Source organism: Copidosoma floridanum, unplaced genomic scaffold, assembly GCF_036245765.1.
Source record: "Copidosoma floridanum isolate Cflo_tuat_1 unplaced genomic scaffold, Cflo_Japanese_pri ptg000013l, whole genome shotgun sequence".
NCBI lineage: Eukaryota > Metazoa > Arthropoda > Insecta > Hymenoptera > Encyrtidae > Copidosoma > Copidosoma floridanum.
The window spans coordinates 5,572,566-5,590,040 of NW_028321890.1; the positions used below are offsets into that span (position 1 = coordinate 5,572,566).

Below are 17,475 nucleotides of genomic sequence, written 5' to 3' on the forward strand. Positions count from 1 at the left end.
AAAATAAGTTACCTTACAATACGATAAAATGTAGTAGTAAACTTTCCACCGTTGGAGCTGCTCAAAGTCGAGCGGGTAAAAGCCTTCGCTAGGGTACAAGAGGGCGGAGGTTTAAATCTCTCTGGTAACTGTTTTTTATCCTTTATCATTTTTTTTAACAAATTGGTTAAAATAAAAAATAAGTAAAATTTTAAACGTGTAGTGTAGTAAGGTGGGATGACGTTAGGTAGTGTGGTGGCTTTGAGGGGTGTAAGGGACTGGAAGTACGTTAAGAGGGGCAGAAAAAAGTAGGAAAAATTAAGCAAAATCCCCTTCCGTTACACTTTTTCTCAAGGTCATTAATCTAAAATCGTTGATTTACTCTTTAGGGTAGAACGTGCCTATAGAAGCTCACCTGAAGAAAAAAAAAAAAAAAAAAAAAAAAGAACATAGTAACAGACAGCATAGCTGAACACTGTTGAATTAGAATATTTTATACTCCAACGGAAATTATGAATATTACAAACCCACATTAACAAAACAAACATAAACAATTTGTATGGAAATAGTACATCACCCACCCTCACAAAAAAATACAACATTATTAAAGAAATGCAAAACTTTACTGTAGGAAAACACAAATTGGTAAATGAAACTTACAATATACTAAAATATTCAGTTACCCATACTATAATGCCTTGAATTGTAACTGAAAAAATTAGTGCATGTAAAAACTTAACAATAACTTAATATCACTAACGCACCTAACAAATCTTTTGCGAACCTGGCTCTAGGTATAGTGGGTACGTTACCAGCAACACAACAAAATAATGAATATATTGTAGCCGTACCACTAAAGGATTAATTTACCATATCTACAACAAACGCATTTGTCAAGGAATTTATTTGCATATATGGAGCTCTAAAAGCTGTACCAATGGAAAAAGGTTTCATTTTTTTAGTTAACTAAGAAAAAAGTAGCTAGTTAATTTAAAGTAAAACAATTACTAACAATAGCCTGTCGATCCTAATTGACTGGCTCCCTTCAAAGATCTTAAATTAATTCTAGTAAACATAAAATTACACAACATACTTCTTTTAAACTAGTATTTGTAAAAATGTATGGCTACCTTGCGGCCCACCCCTTTAAAGCATATAATTTAGTACCCCCATATGCCCAAAACATGACCAATCTTGTCCCTTAACTCATTACCCTGCATTAGATCGCTTAAAGAAAATTAATGATGGCTAAAGATAAAGAGAAAAATTTTTTTAAAGTATATTTTCAGAAGTATAATAAACTAGCAGCCCCCTGTCTTGGCTTTGCCCGAGACTCACTAAACGGAACACCGTTGTGTTGACATGTAATGAGAAACGTTTTCAGTTAGAAATTCTACATTTATTCCTGTCACTTCTTAGGAAAAAAATCTTCTTACTAAAAACATATTTGTTCGCAATCCATACAAATTACTTGGTCAAATAATAAGCTGTAAAAATTAAAAAATATATAATTATGCTGAAGAGTACCGTGCGTTCCTTATGCCATGAAATAATCGTTAGCCATAAGGAGTGGTTGATTTGCAGTTTCTCCCGTGTAATTTACGGAAAGGGCCATTTTTGAAAGATGTTAGAATTTCAAACTCTCAAAAATACATATTAAAAAAAAAAATTTCTTTCTCATCTCACAACTTTATTACCAGAGCAACAAAGTCCTGGAGCTTAATCTCTACATTTCTTATTGCTACGAAAATACAAATATATTTTCACTTATTTAAAAACCTAAATTTAGATTTTTAAAGATTGAAGAGATTACTGTGAGGGTAAAATAAAAAGCTGATATCTCACGTAATAGATTCCTTATTTGTCGATTTTGAGGCTGCTGTTCCAATCTCGATAAATTTTCTGCGTCAGTTTCTTGACGCCTAAGATTCTATTCATTAGATACATTTAAAGTTTTCCTTCCAATTCACCCTCTTGCAACTTTTGTGACCCCTGAAAGCTATTTTCTGTCAATTTTGTGAAGTTCTAATATATTTGTTGGCAAGGTAGTTCGACGTCCGATTGCTTTAAAAAAGACTGGTGAATTTTTTAAGTAAACTCTTTCTCGACTAAAGTTTACAGCAATTGTGACTGCCTGGATACCTCAGGATGATCTTCTCTAGCCTGCTGTTAAAGACCCAGACTGATCAGAAGAAAAATTAAAAAGTCCAAAGATTTGGGGCTAGTTGTAGTGCTCTTTTCCAACGTCTTCTGGTATAACGTCGAAGCCGTTGGTGTCCAAGGCACTTTTTTTTTGCAGACTCAGTTGTTTTGATGATCTTAGGTGGAGAGATTAGTAGAGATAAGTTCGTAATGCTGGCCCGTTAGAGACTTCCGTTGGATCAAGTTTTTTTTTCCTTCGTAGCTGTTAGGTTCGCCCAGCGCAGACCTTGGAGAGGATCGGTGATTCCTGGTTGAATGCTTAGAGTCGAGAGGGTAACATAGGGTCGTTGGTCACCGGGGTTCCCAGCCTTGCAACGAACAACTTTGCTTGTGACGTCTGCCAGTTAATGACTGACTTAGCTTAATAGTGGCCGGCTTTACCTAGCCTTTTAGTTGATGAATAGTCTCATAAAATCGTTGTAAAAACGTATTTGTTGGCAAGGTAGTTTAAACTTAGGTGGCCCTTAAAAGGACCGATGAGATTAATGGTTAAGTAGGGAACGTAAATGCTTACATTGTCTCTAAAAAGGGCTAGTGGTAAAATTTCCAGTCATTCCTTATTATTATTCTTAATGATGGAGAGCCAGCTGCGGGTAGCTTTACTCTTACCCTTGGAGTCTCTGTGGATGGAGACTTCACATCAGGGACGTACGCTGCTGATTAAAAATATCTCGTTTTCAGGTTGTTCCCCGGATCACCAACCGCTCATTGTTAGTCAGGAAACTGTAGGGATGCCGTTGGGGACAGGACCACTCAGAAGGAAGCCGTTATCTCTCAGGGCTATTTTCCCTGGCCTATATACGTAGTAAAAAATTTCTCTGACGGCACCAGGCCAGATTGTGGTACAGCCACATAACTCTGAGTGTTTGAGCAGGATATGCTTCGGCTAGACACGTCTCCGGATATTCTGCCGGAGACGTCATCGGTTAGAATAAATTTTTTATTGGTGGCACTCGTCAATCCTGGGGGTTCAGGGTGAAAGTAGACCTAGATCACTTACCCATCGGAGAGGAGCGTCATCAGTAACCGGGATACCCAGCTGCACGACTATCATCTAGATTCTCAATGCAGCTCGATGAACTGCCTGAAGACAATCGTATTAGATTTCGCGACGCTACGGCCTGTTATAACCACACTTATTTAATTTTGTTACAGGTAGCTTCGATTTTATATCGACGCCACCTAGCGAATTATCCTGAACTAAAGTGAAAAGCTGGCGTATTTTTGCAAAACTTTGAGCTTATTTACTGCTATTGTTCTCAATCTTTTCAAGATGAAGACCATACTAAAACCATTTAGGAAGTGTCAAGAAGCGGTGTGCAAAATTTCAGAAAAATCGGTTCAGTAGTTTTCGTGGCTAGTGATTACAACGGTTTTAGCGACTTCGCTTGATATATTAGTAATATTATATTGAGGACCTTATTTCAGTGTCGATATACGAGAAAACGGAAATGTTGAACTTAAAATTAATGAAACACGCAGAAAAAAAACATAGCAACTGTGTGTACTACTTATATTTTTCACAAAGTTCTTCCCTCCTTCAAAAAAAAACACATGCATGCACATTATTGTTGATCATCTTCGCCAAAGTCCTCTTCCAAGCTACAGCAATTATTCGATGTTATTGTGGACAATCGTTCTCTAATTTACCAGCGTTTTTCTCAATCAACATGGGAGAATGCGATATTACGAAATTAGTTATGAACGTTACCAGAGTACACGTGTCACTTATTCTATTAAACAAATACATGTGTTAAGTGTTAGAAAATAGGTTAAAAAAAAAAAAACAATATTGCATGATAAGGTCACCTAATTTAGTAATGGAGGATTGGGAAATGGAATACCTCAGAAAGATAAAGCTAGATGAATGCAATAAAATGAGCTTACATAAAAGCATAATACTGTACGGCAAAGTAATACCAGATACTCTCATTATCAACATAAGACAGCGTTTCCCCATCAACAATACAAAAATCTTATTCATAAAGTTAGCTGGCTATGTAGTTTAAATGAAGGATCCTATTTAGACACATACAGTAATAATTAAAATGTGTTTGCACAAGCTTATGTCACTATGACAAGTAGACGAGCGTTATAACGCCCTACATTTCAACGGTAGTAATATAAGACTAAAATTAGGAAGAATTATGTACTTTCCAAGAGGATCACTGTATTGACAGTTTTTATAAATACACATTTTGAAATTGAATCCCAGTTGACTCATACGGTCATAACCGCTAAATCAATCTCTTAACAGGATACGTTAATTAGGTATTCAAAGAGAAGATAGATGTATCAAATTATGTGCACTTGAATCAGACCATGTGTCACACGCGCTTAAGGACGTTCCCCTGGATCTTTTCGTCTTGACCAGTTACCTGTATTATCGACGTAGAATCAAAACCTGGCAACACCCGCCAGCTGTTGTTAAGTTTACTTATGTATGGGGTAAGAGAATATATACTAAATACAGCTGATCGCTGTTTATTATTAGGTATTAGTATTTAAGTCAAGTGTCATGCCTCCCAAAAGATACCATTGAAAGGAAAATATGTGTCCAAAAAGGTTAACGAACACATGTTGCGGCGATCAGAGAACGGTAGTTGCATTTTTAATTTTGAAAGGTGTACTTTCAAAAGAAATAATGCAAAGATTGGCCGAGTCAAATTTCAGTTATCAAAATTTAATCAATGCCTATAAAAATGGCCCAGAATGTGCGACTCACCTTTTAGAAGGCAGACTAAATGGATCAGCAATAATTATTAAAAAAAGACTGATTCTCGATAATATTCTCAATCACTTACTGTCAGTCACAAAAGTAAAAAATTAAATTATTACTGAAGTTATATCATTACATGCGTCATTTTGAATGTTATATTAGAGTTGTATAAACATGTTGAGAACTAAAAGTGTTTGTCGCATTGGCACTGATGCAAGTTATGTTATGTTAAATTTATAAATAGAGAAGCAAAAATTTTTACAAAAAATCGATACTTCAATTTATACATATTACACCATACTCCCGTGATAAATACATTTGTATTCGTCAATTAATAATTGTTTATATTGTTTAACACCTTTTTTAATAACTTGCTGTAGATTCAGTATCGCACATGAGGTACATTTGAATGTGCCGCCAATGTCCCGCTCTCTCCTTCGTTTTCTCTAAGATACGGTGTTGCCACGTTAACTTCAAACATCTTTTTTCATTATTATTTTCATTGATATCTTAATAAAAAGCATTATAACATGGCTCTAAGCTTTGAGGGTGGAATCATAAAATATTTTTTTAATTATTAACAAAATATTTCTCTCTTGTGTTATTTCTAACAGGTTTTATAAGGTTATTTTAATCGCTGTCCCTTAAGGACAGTGTTAAACTGCTAATTATAGATCGCATATTTCTCATTTTTTAGTATTATAAGGTATGCCCAAAAAACGTGTGCGAGTTCAGAATGGTTTAATGCATCATACTTTCAAGTTTCGTCAAGTTCTGTAATCATTTTAATAAACAGGGCAACGTCCTTAAACATATGGATACTATTAGCACATGCTTTTTTGTGCTTTGGAAAACAGAGAAACTAAAAATATTTTTATTAGGAGACCTAGAAAAGCAGAACAGCTAAGCAGAGTAAAATGTGTTAATCAACACTATCGATTTGTTAACATACGTTAATTTGAAATTTATCTCCATAGAAAAATACTTTAGGGAACAAATCAAAGATGAGAACAGAGATGTACTGTCAAAACAAAGTAAGCTAGAAAGAAAAATAGTCAGAAACGCACTGAATTTTGACACCATTTCATCCGATAATTTAACTTCTCAACATTTAGCCATCCCAGATCACATTAGCCTCCAAGCTAGGGAAGTTAAACACGTTAATAAATGTGTACAAGTAAAAGTATGCATAAAAGAAACCAACGAATGCTATTAAGAACTACCAGTTTTCTGGAATAACAAAACATAACTTTCAACATTAGGCACACACGTTCTTAATAACATGGCAAACAGCCCCTTTAAATAAGATAATTACGGTATTCATAGATACAATGACAAAAAGTAATTCAAAGCCTCTTTTAAGTTATTTTATAAATGGTTTGTAGTATTAAATAAAGATGCAGCAAGTACAATAGTAAAAACAGGATTCGTACAACAGTTTTCTCTCTTACACAGTTTCGACAAAACACTTAACAAACAACCACTGAAAACACTTGGAACTAAATGTGAGAAGAATTTCCTTCTTTTAGTTTAACAGACTCAGGTTTTCTTACAATAATAAGATCTTAGAACCATTAAGTTTATTTTAAACAAAATTATTTTCAGGGGTGCTATGCACATTATTTATGGATGGTCAAGTTACATTTTTAAAGCAATCTGAAGCTCTCCTTACGAATCTAGTACTACTGCATGTAGTTTGATTGCCAACTGATAGTAAAAACTTGAGCAATGGAGAGAGTACTTTTACAACAAGCCCACCAAGCTACCAGAAAATACGAATAAAGATACTCATTAAAACCCATATATACAGACTTATTCACAGCCACTGCACGTTTAAAAATCGACACACACTTGTACCCACAAGAAACAAACTCCAGATTTTATCTTTAACTATCCAAACTAAGACTGCAAGAATACAAATTAAGTAATATGTATAAAATGCAATGAGAAGTAAAAAAATTGCTAACCTTAACAAAAAAACAAAGTCTTGCTACCCACTTTATATATGCTAATGATGCAATAATCTGAATAAAGCAACATCCAAGCGAATTTACAACGTTTTTTTCGGAAAGGAATAACCGTTTGCTACAGTAATACATTATAATTCATAAGATAGCACAACATAACTACATTATACTAACACAAATTTCTTTAGATCCCCAAAAACTAGTGATAGCTTGCTTTAATAAAGTGCTTAAGCCCCTAGTAAGTAGATATATATGCCCACCCACATACTGTTCAACTCAAAAAAAATGCTGACAATACGCAGAAAAAGTTGACAATCACCTTAAAGCTCCTTAAAAATTAAGACTGCAACAGTGCTAAGATATAATCATGTAACACAGCAGAAGAATAGAAAGACAATAACAGTTTTTGTTTTCTCTTAGTTTAAATATCCTTATTTCATTTTCAGATACATAAAATGTTTTCCAATCACATCAAATTTTTAATTGTTATGGTTATGTTTGCCTATGCAAGTGAAGAAAAAATATCAGAACTTCTTCAATATAATTTTAACCCAGGAATTGCATTTGAATATTTACGAAGTATTACAATATTAATCGAATATCGGTCTACAGTACATTACGTTAATACCAGGTATCTTAAAGAAACTAACTAAGACTTGACAGATATTATAACCAACTCTTATATAATTAAACAATTAGTAATCAAAATTCATGGACTGGGCAGCCTTAAGTCTATATTCTACCAAAAAGTACATCATTCTTAACTAGGAAGGGAACAAAAGGTTTATTAGTAATAGAACGTCGGCTTGTACTTGCATTTAAGTTAGTGTGTTTGCAACACCTTTCAATTCAGTAATGTTACGTTAAAGATTTTCAAATTGTTCTGTTACTGTTTCCTTGCTTTGATTTATTTGATTGTCTTCATAATAGCTGCATTTTTCAGGCTTAGTATTGCATCAATAGATACTTAGACCATAATATCAACGCTGAGTATTAGGTATTTACTCGGAAAACAGGTCTAAGCGATTATTCTGAAGATGTAGAAAAATGAGATGATTTTCTTACTTAAATGCATCACCGCTTATCATTTATCGACCCATCCGCGACCAACCACAAACACTAAAAACATCAAATCAACGATTGCGCAAAATCTGAAAGCAAGAAAGATCTTTTTTAAATCAGCTCTTTCCATCTACGGTGTTAAGCGCCTACATGCATAATCCAGCCCTTGCAATCGCTACTTATACAGTTTCTTAATAAATGTGGTGATGAATGTTCTATATGACAGTTTCAAATTCAGTTTTAAAATCATCACGAAGTATCAAGCAACGCGAGCTTTCAAAGTAATCCTGAGAAATTTAAACAAAGGTCTTTAGCATCATATAATAAGAAAGTTTATAGAATATCCTGAATGGGATCAAGCCAAAGTTCTGTAACGCGACTAATTATTTTTTGGTACAGTCAGAATTACATATACCACACTTTAGGAACAATTTCCGTTAGAAGAAAAAGGCTATGAACGACATACAACTTCTCACTGATCCAAATTTTGTCCCTTAAAATATACATCCTGGAAAAATTGCTGTGCTTGCAGCGTTTATCATTTTCAGGGAAATGGAAATGATATCACCACGAGATGTAAGTTCGAGTGCCCCAACCCGGAACATCATCGGATCGTACGTAGCGATATTTGCTTTCACTGCAAATTAACTTCGAATAAATATGACAGTAGCATCATGGTCCAGCAATGATCTTTTTCCTTTTTTTTAGTCTTGTACGATTCCACCTAAATCACTACTTACAAGTCATCATTAACACTCCATGGTCCTATTAACCCAGACTGCTTATAATAATTTGTTATAAGATTATTACTAAGAAAGCTAAGCTTCCAAGGCTTAGGCTTAATGTATTATCAAAGAAAACGAATCAATTCTTAAATTATCATTTCAACAGCACTTTAACAATAATAATTACAAAAAAAGTAACACAAAACAAAGCACTCATACAAATAATAAGATGATAATTATGTGGATACCTCTTCATACGTAACTTGTGTTATTATAAGATAACTCTTAACTATTACCTATAAAGATTGTAGGGGTAAAATACTATTGCATGGGCATTGCATAGTTGTAAGATAAGGGTTCGGGTATTATTAAGCCTATTCTTTTGATAATTTCGAAAAAAGATATTTAATCGACAGCTTGTGCTCTGATTATAAAGTTTTTATCATTAACCATGGATAAGATAAGCAGAGCAATAAAAACTTTAACACAATGGTATGTAATACAGCTTAGTCATTTCTACAGCAGCAGCCTAATAATCCTCAATGCTTTATAAACGCAGTTTTACTTTTTTAGTGCTACTCGTTTAAAAGTACTTAAAAAACTAAGCCAGTTGTAGGTCTCAGGACCTTAGACCAGAGAGTTACTCCTGACTTGTATGTTATAAAACTTAATTCAATAGAAACTAAGAAAATATGAGTACACCTTATTTCATCAGGTCTTTAAGAACCTGATGTTAGCATAAAGAAGAGTATAATATTGTTACGTTTACGAGAATGCATGTAAAAAACATACATATACACTATAATATACTACCTATGTTACACGTAATTAGCGCGTTCTAAGTACTTTCATGTTTTCTATAACATATGTATTATAACATGTACAAATTGTTGGTTATGTTATATCTGACTACTCTCGGACCACTATACACATACCATCTCAAAAATACTTTACTTGCACTACCTATATAGGTGTGCACTGTTCTATTTGTGCGTTTGAGTAACATCATGTATGTCCAATCAATTTTCGTTTGAATCTTTGTATCCGACAAATAAAATTTTTCCTTAATAATTGGAAGAAAGATGTTGGTTACGTGACAATTATTTTTATAACACATAAAAGAGAATAAAAAATCAATATATAGGTAGAATATGTAGAATGCAGTTTTGCCTTAAAGAAGTAACTTTTACTACTCTTAGATTTATTACGATTGTTTGTATAAATCCACGTAACATACATTGTTGCACCTCAATAATTGTTTTCTATACGTAAGATTATTTGTGGTCTGTATTGTGCTATTTGGGAGAACAGGCAAATAAAGGTATTCAATCAGCAAGGTTCAGGATAGACTGACTCATAGTTTATTGGATCATCTCTTTATTACATAACTACGCTGTATATATTGAAGCGTACGAATATATATAGTACATACACTACATCCTTCACCTTTTATTTTGGAACTTAATTTTATTAACATTTGAGTATCATAAAACGAATAAATAACGTATTTACAATATGTACATTTTAAGAAGTATAACGCTGGACTTGCTTTCTTTCACGAGTTGACCTTCTAACACTTTCAACATCTGAATTTGCAGTAGACTCAGGCAGAGCATTGCGAACCCTCTCCTCCGCTACGCCCTCAGATTCATGCCAGTGCTGCAATTGATCAATATGATGTTTATGTAGTCCCTTTCCCTCTTTAAACTGTATTAAAAAACTTCGGGGGGATAATTCTTGCACAATTACAGCTTCAGACCCCGATGGATATCTTTTTCGAAAATCTTTGGCTAAAACAGTATTGCCTTTCTCAAAGTTATCCATCCTTTTGCCACCGAAATTCTTTACTTGTTTATCTTGTTTAGATTTGACAAAACTTTCTACACTAGGCCGCAGCAAATGAAGAGGTGTTCGCAACTCTCTATTGAACAATAATTTTGCGGAAGTCTCGCCTGTCGTTGCATGTTTAGTTGTTCGATATTCAAATAAAAATCTATCCAGCGCAACTTGTACACTAACATTATCGTTTTCTATAATCGCTTTAATTTTACGTTTGAATGTTTTGACTATATTTTCCGCAGCGCCGTTTGTTGCTGGGTGTTTAGGAGCTGTTGATGTATGTTTTATACCTAACTGTTTGAAATACGATTGACATTCTTCACTAAGAAACTGAGCTCCCGAATCAGTTACTATATTTATTGGTAGTCCATGTATTGCAAATGTTTTTTTGAATAACTCTATTGTAGCTTTAGTTGACATGTTTTTGACCATAAATATTTCTGGCCATTTCGAATATGCGTCGATAATTAATAAAAATGTGTATCCCAAGAAAGGTTCAGAAAAATCAGCGTAAATGCGATGCCATGGATTTTTCGGATAAGGCCACGGATTAAGTGGTGCTCGTTTTGGATTGTCTCTTAAATCTGCACAACTTTTACATGATTCTACCGCAATTTCTAAGTCTCTATCTATGTTGGGCCACCATACTACCGATCGAGCCAAAGATTTCATTCTAACTATTCGAAAGTGACATTCGTGTAATTTATTTATTACTTGTACTTGTAATTTTGGCGGAACGATAACACGCTGGCCCCACATAAGACAACCGCGTTCTATTGATATTTCGTCTTTTCGACTGGCATACACTTTAAATTTGTCACTCCAATACTTTAGTTTTTTTTCTGACCACCCTTCTTCTACTACTCTTTTTATTGTCGATAAAATTTTGTCTTTCGCTGTTTCGCGCGCTACACTCTTATAGTCTAAATTTGTAATATTTGATTGTACTACATAATGTAAATATGTGTACTCTTCGCTTTGTACATTTTCTTTGTTTTCTTTTTCATTGCTGCTGCTGATTGGTAAGCGAGAAAGAGCGTCAGCGACTATATTTTCAGTCGATCGTATACAATTAATTTCGTAGTTAAATGCTGATAGAAAGAATGCCTAATTCTGTAAACCACTAGCAGCCATTCGCAGTATACCCTTTTCTGGTCCGAAAATTCTATACAGAGGTTTGTTGTCAGTCCTAAGCGTAAATTTCTGGGCATATAAATAATCACAGAATTTCGTGACTCCAAATATAATCGCTGCCGCTTCTTTATCAATCTGAGAATATCCTTTTTGAGCTTGTGTCAAACGTATGGACGCGAAAGCTACTGGTTTATCGCTTTCTTGGTACGGTTGACTTATATACGCAGCTAAACCTAGAGGTGATGCGTCGCATGTGAGTATAAGAGGTAACTTCGGATTGTAATTAACTATACTTTGTTTTAATTCATGTTTTACAACCTCAAACGCTTTTGTACATTCTTCACTCCATAGAAAAAATTTTTGATTATTACATTCGTACAACGGCGCTAACACTTCGGCTCGCTTTTTAAATAATCTGCCATAATAATTGATTTTTTCTAACAATAATTGTAATTCTTTTTTGTTTGACGGTATTTTCATTTCTGTAATCGATTTATATTTGTTCGGATCTATACGTATGCTATTTTTTTCAATTTGATAACCCAAATAAGTAATTTTTTTTTTTTAAATTTACATTTATCTACTCTTACTCTCAATCCACATATTCTTCTAACTTCGTTAACACCGCGTCTAAATTTTTTAAATGCTCGCTAGCTGTTCGACCTGTGACTACAATGTCATCAGCAACTATAGCTACTCCCGGTATATTTATCAAAATTTCTTCCATACGTGCCTGGAAAATTCCCGATGCCGAACTTATACCAAATAGCATAAACTTGTAGCGAAAAAGACCTTTATGTGTATTGATGGTCAATAAAGGCTGGGAATCTTCCTCAACAGGCATTTGTAAATATGCCTCGCGTGAGTCCACTTTCGAATATCGTTCGCCGCCTTGTAATTCCGCAAGAGCATGATCAAAACTTGGTGCTGGGGGCCTTTTGATAATTAAAAATGGGTTGACGGTTATTTTAAAATCTGCACATATCCGTATACTACCATCTGACTTTACTATTGGCACAACCGGCGTTGCCCATTCGCTATTTTCAACTGGTTCTATTATCTTTTGCTGTACTAATCTTTCTAATTCTTTTTCTACTCGTTCTTTTAAAGCATAAGGTACTGTGCGTGCGAGTACATATTTCGGTTTACTATTTTCTTTCAATTCTAATTAAACTTCTCCTTTCGTGAATATAAGTTTTGAATTAGAAAATATCATTTTATGTTTGTCAAGTATAAGCTTTAATTCTTTCTTAAAATTGCGTGACTCAACCGTATAAAGTGGAAATTTTGTTATCAAAGGCCATAAACCCACTGCTTTTAACCAAGGTCTGCCCATAATTGGAGGACCATTCGATTTCGTTACATATATATCCGAAATAAAATTAATATCGTTCGCCTTTACTTTAATATAACGCAGCATTCCTACCGGCGTGTACATAGATTCATCGTGATTTATTAACGTTATATCGGCTTTTTCAATCAGTAAATTTTCGAGATATTTTTCTGTATATGATAATGGCAAAATTGACATCGTGGCGCCCGAATCAATTTCCATCGAAATGTTGATACCATTGATTTCAACTTTCATAAATTGGGGTTTCAACCTTAGTATGACCCAGCAAATGAGTTTTTAAACAATGTAAGTCACGCGTATACATTTCTGGAAACATCTGTTGCATCTCGTTATTGACGCTATCACTATCGCTATTTTCGTCGCGTGCGTTAACATATCCTACCCGCGCGTTCGTCTGCCTTTGCTTTGGTTCGTTGCTCCTTTCAGCGCAAACACTACTTAGATGACCTCGCCTTTTACATGTATGACACGTAGCTGTTCTATATCGGCAATCGCGAGCAAAGTGAGATGGCTTACCACAACAATAACAATTAGATGTATATCCAGGTGCTGACATTGGTCGTGGATCTCTACGATGTGTTGTTGTTACGTCACTCGTCCTTTGTCTCCTTTCTGGTTGTCTTCTCCCAAAAGTTACTTGTTGGTATTGTTGATTCCATTTACCTTTATTTTCCTTTTGATTTTTCCGAGAATTCGCATTGTTTTTATGGATCTCCTCTTGATTTAATATACCTTTGTTTTCCGTTAAATTTTGTAATTTTTCCGCGCCACTATTTGCAGCCTCTATAGCCATAGATCTTTTCATTGCCTTCCCTAGTGTAGGGTCCTCGATCCTTAACAGCTCGGCTTTTATAATTTTGCTTTTTACGCCAACCACCAATTGATCCAGAACTTGTTCGTCAAGACTCGTAAACTTGCACTCGTTCGCAATGTTTTTCAAAATAGAGACATATTCGCTTATCGTTTCTTTTTCATCCTGCATACGTTGCCTACAGGTTGAACGATGCACTAAATACGATACCGTTGGTTTTAAGTACTCCTTTACATGTTTGACGATTTCGTCAAATGTTTTTTTGCCTGGCTTATCTGGTTTACAAATTTTGTCAATTGTATCGTATGTATCGGCATTGACCTTGCTGAGTAGAATCGCCCGTTGCCTGTTCTTGTCGGTAATCTCGTTTGCCAAGAAATACTGTTCGATTCTGTCTATAAATTTCTCCCAATCGTCTTTCTTGATGTCGAAATCTAGGTTTGCCGAAATTTCCATTATTCTGACCTTTTCTACAGTTTCCTGCTCTTCTTCTTTACTAACTTGCACGTCTTCTAATGTCCGTATACTTGCACCTCTTCCTTCCTTAATTTCGTCCTTCACAAATGTTCTTAACTTTACACGTTACTCTTCTAGAAGTTCACTTTCTACTACTTCTAAATTATTCGCTTTACATACTAAGATAAGTTCACTTTTTGTTAGATCTTGTATCCACGATGTGGTTGTAGTGCCTACCATTTCATTTTGTGCGATTCGTGTACTATTATTATTATCCTCGTCGCCGCTGTGCTATTTGGGAGAACAGGCAAATAAAGTTATTCACTCGAGCAAGGTTCAGGATAGACTGACTCATAGTTTATTGGATCATCTCTTTAATACATAAGTACGCTGTATATATTGAAGCGTACAAATATATATATAGTACATACACTACATGTATGACATCTCTTTTAAGGACAAATTGTTTTTCTAATTTGGAGAAGTTACGTAAATAATTTTCCAAAGATTGTGTCAATGTTTGTAATAATGTTCTAAACATGCTGTATGCAACAAAGTATTTTTTTAAATTTTTTTCTTAAGATATAGCTGAAAAATAAATAATTAAGGTTATGTTTGTGCATTTTTATTATGTAGTCCTCTTTTAAAGAACATATAAAAATTCTTATTTAAGGTCTATCTGGCTTACTTTTTGAGATATGACGATTTATTTGGTTTCCAGAGGTTACATATTAAAAAAAATTTTTCAAAGATTTTGTCAACATCTGTATCAATATCCTAAATATGGTGTACACAATAAAAAAGTCTTTTTGACCTTTTTTTTTAAAGGTATATTAAAAAAAAAAAGAGAATTAAGGTCATGTTTATGGATTGCCCAATTGCTCTCTGTTTTTGAACCTCGATCATGTAGTTACCCTGTAGAATATCAGTGAAAATTGTTATTTTTTACTTATTTTACTTCCCCTTTAAAATATAACGTTTTTCCTGGTTTTAAAGTACTAGCTTGTCATATAATAAATATATAACATTTTGTGCTCATTTATTTAAGTACACATATTAAACTTAACAGATAATTAAAGAAGGAAAGTAATTATTACTATGATTTTGGAAGACATCGAAGAGAGAAAGCTACGTTTTGTGATAGTACCTTGGCTGTAACAAAGGCCCAGCTGCGCCCATATCACAGCCTTGTTACGATTTAGATCATGCATTATAGTAGATATAGAGTATACTACGAAGAAAAGCTATATTATATATCTAATCAGATAGAGTAACTGTGGCGCATCATTGGGCGCATGCAAGAGGAAAGAAGAGAGAAAATGAGCCAGACCTCTGCGCTGCAGTAAACACTGGCTAGTACGTCGATCATGTTTATAGACATGTACACAGCAACGTTATTTCGATCGCTTATTTGCTCGCTCATTTCACGGGTTAACTTTCTATGCAAGGTGTGTCTAAAGAAATTCCAGTTTAAAAATTAAAAAGTAATGAAATCAATAAAAATTAGTCAAGTTTGTTGTCACTTCATAAAATTATCATTTACCAAAATGGTGTGATAATAATAAGTATCATAAAATGTATATCTGAGAGCATAAAAAATCTTTAAGAAAAATCGAAAGAAATATGGAAGAAGTAACTAGTTGAAAAAATAGTCAAGTTTAAACTATTACCCAAAATCTGCATTACAAGGAGTACAATACTCAAATCAGCTACGTATTTAATAACAGAAGAATATAGTCATTGTTTCAATAAAATTATTATGATTTAAAAGTAATTCATAGTAGAGGGTTCAGTTACAAATGTCTCATATTTATTAAAACAGTGGATTATAAAAGTGTATTGCATTTATTATGACATTTATATAATTTTCTTGGCCAGCATCATATTCAATTTTAGGGAGCGATTGTAAATTTTTTTAGATTAAAATAACATTTGTATCATAATTCCTTATCTTAAGTTACTAAGAAATTTATTTTTGTACTAAGGTTCAGTTGTTAAAAGTCATAAAAATAAGTGTTTTGTAAATCTCTAAAGTATTTTTTGGTTCAAATTAATGTAAATTATAAAAAAATAATGAACTAACTTTATATTTATTTTAAGCATAATATGATAAAAGTACAAGAAGCATAGCAGTTAATAAGTAAAAGTGAATTAAATGTTTTTATTTCAGTGCATCTTTAATATTATACTACCTATCATTTAGCGTTAAAGCAGCTTCACCCGACTCATTTAGCTATGCTCTTTGCGTAAGATGTTAGCAATTAAATCTTTAAAAAAATTACTTTTTTGTTCAGCTTCCACTTTAACAACTTATAACTGTTATTGATGTTGTTAATCGATGGGCAAGTATAATGTCAAATAATTATATATTGACCTCCTCCATTTAAATTGCGCAATCTATTTTTTTTTACTTTTTTTATTTTATAGAAATGTCGTACTTATTTTTATTGTGAAAAACGCTGGAATTCGAAGATCATTGTTAAATAAAATTATAAAAGCAGTTAAAAAAGGTACATAAGAAAGATATTTTAATATGTATGATATAGGCGTTTGATCTAAGACACTCCTTAACAGAGCAGTGGAGAGGGATTTCTGCCGAGGCTTCAGCGGCCAAGTTGGTTAACGCGCCTTCTGAGCAAGAAGGAGGCCCAGGTTCGACTTCTGGCCGAGGCAGATACCTTTTTTCACTGCTTTGTAATTTTAATTGACAAAGTTTTTCACACTCCAGTGTTTTTCACAATAAAAATTAGGCCGTCGTTTCTTTAAAATAAAAAAATAAAAAAATAGATAGCGCAATTAAAATGGAGGAGGTCAATACATAATAATCTTACATAAATTACAAATATTTTTCTGATTGACATTAACAATAAAACAAGTACTTATTTTAAATCTCTTTTCAAGTGGCTTCCAATAGTTATAATTTTTTCTAACTTTTTCGTATGTTAAAAACACTAACCTCTGAAGAATCAGTTGGCAACATGTAAAAAAAGTTTTGTGTGCAAATTTTTGTACGATATAGGTTTCAGATTAGTGCTAGATTTCATTTAAGTGTAGGCTAAAAAAACAATTGAAAATAATAACATAATTGTAGACACAGATGATTATTTTGTTAAACTTCTTATTAGTAGAGCAACCCTTAAGCCTGTACAGAACAAGTTTAAGGCCCTCATCAGGTGTAATCTGAATAATTACAAGAAAATATTTAAAAATAAAGAATTTTTTCTAAA

At 33.5% G+C, this 17,475-nt stretch overlaps 1 protein-coding gene across 1 annotated transcript; it reads right to left on the reverse strand.

The window, feature by feature from the left end:
• Positions 1-10,178: 10,178 nt before the first annotated feature.
• LOC149374806 (uncharacterized) lies at positions 10,179-14,248 on the reverse strand. Its single transcript, XM_089591708.1, has 4 exons — positions 13,276-14,248; positions 12,242-12,746; positions 10,404-10,575; positions 10,179-10,313 (listed from the first exon to the last, which is right to left on the reverse strand). Exons 1-4 carry the CDS (start codon positions 14,246-14,248, stop codon positions 10,179-10,181), a joined length of 1,785 nt encoding a protein of 594 aa, XP_089447834.1.
• Positions 14,249-17,475: the final 3,227 nt, after the last annotated feature.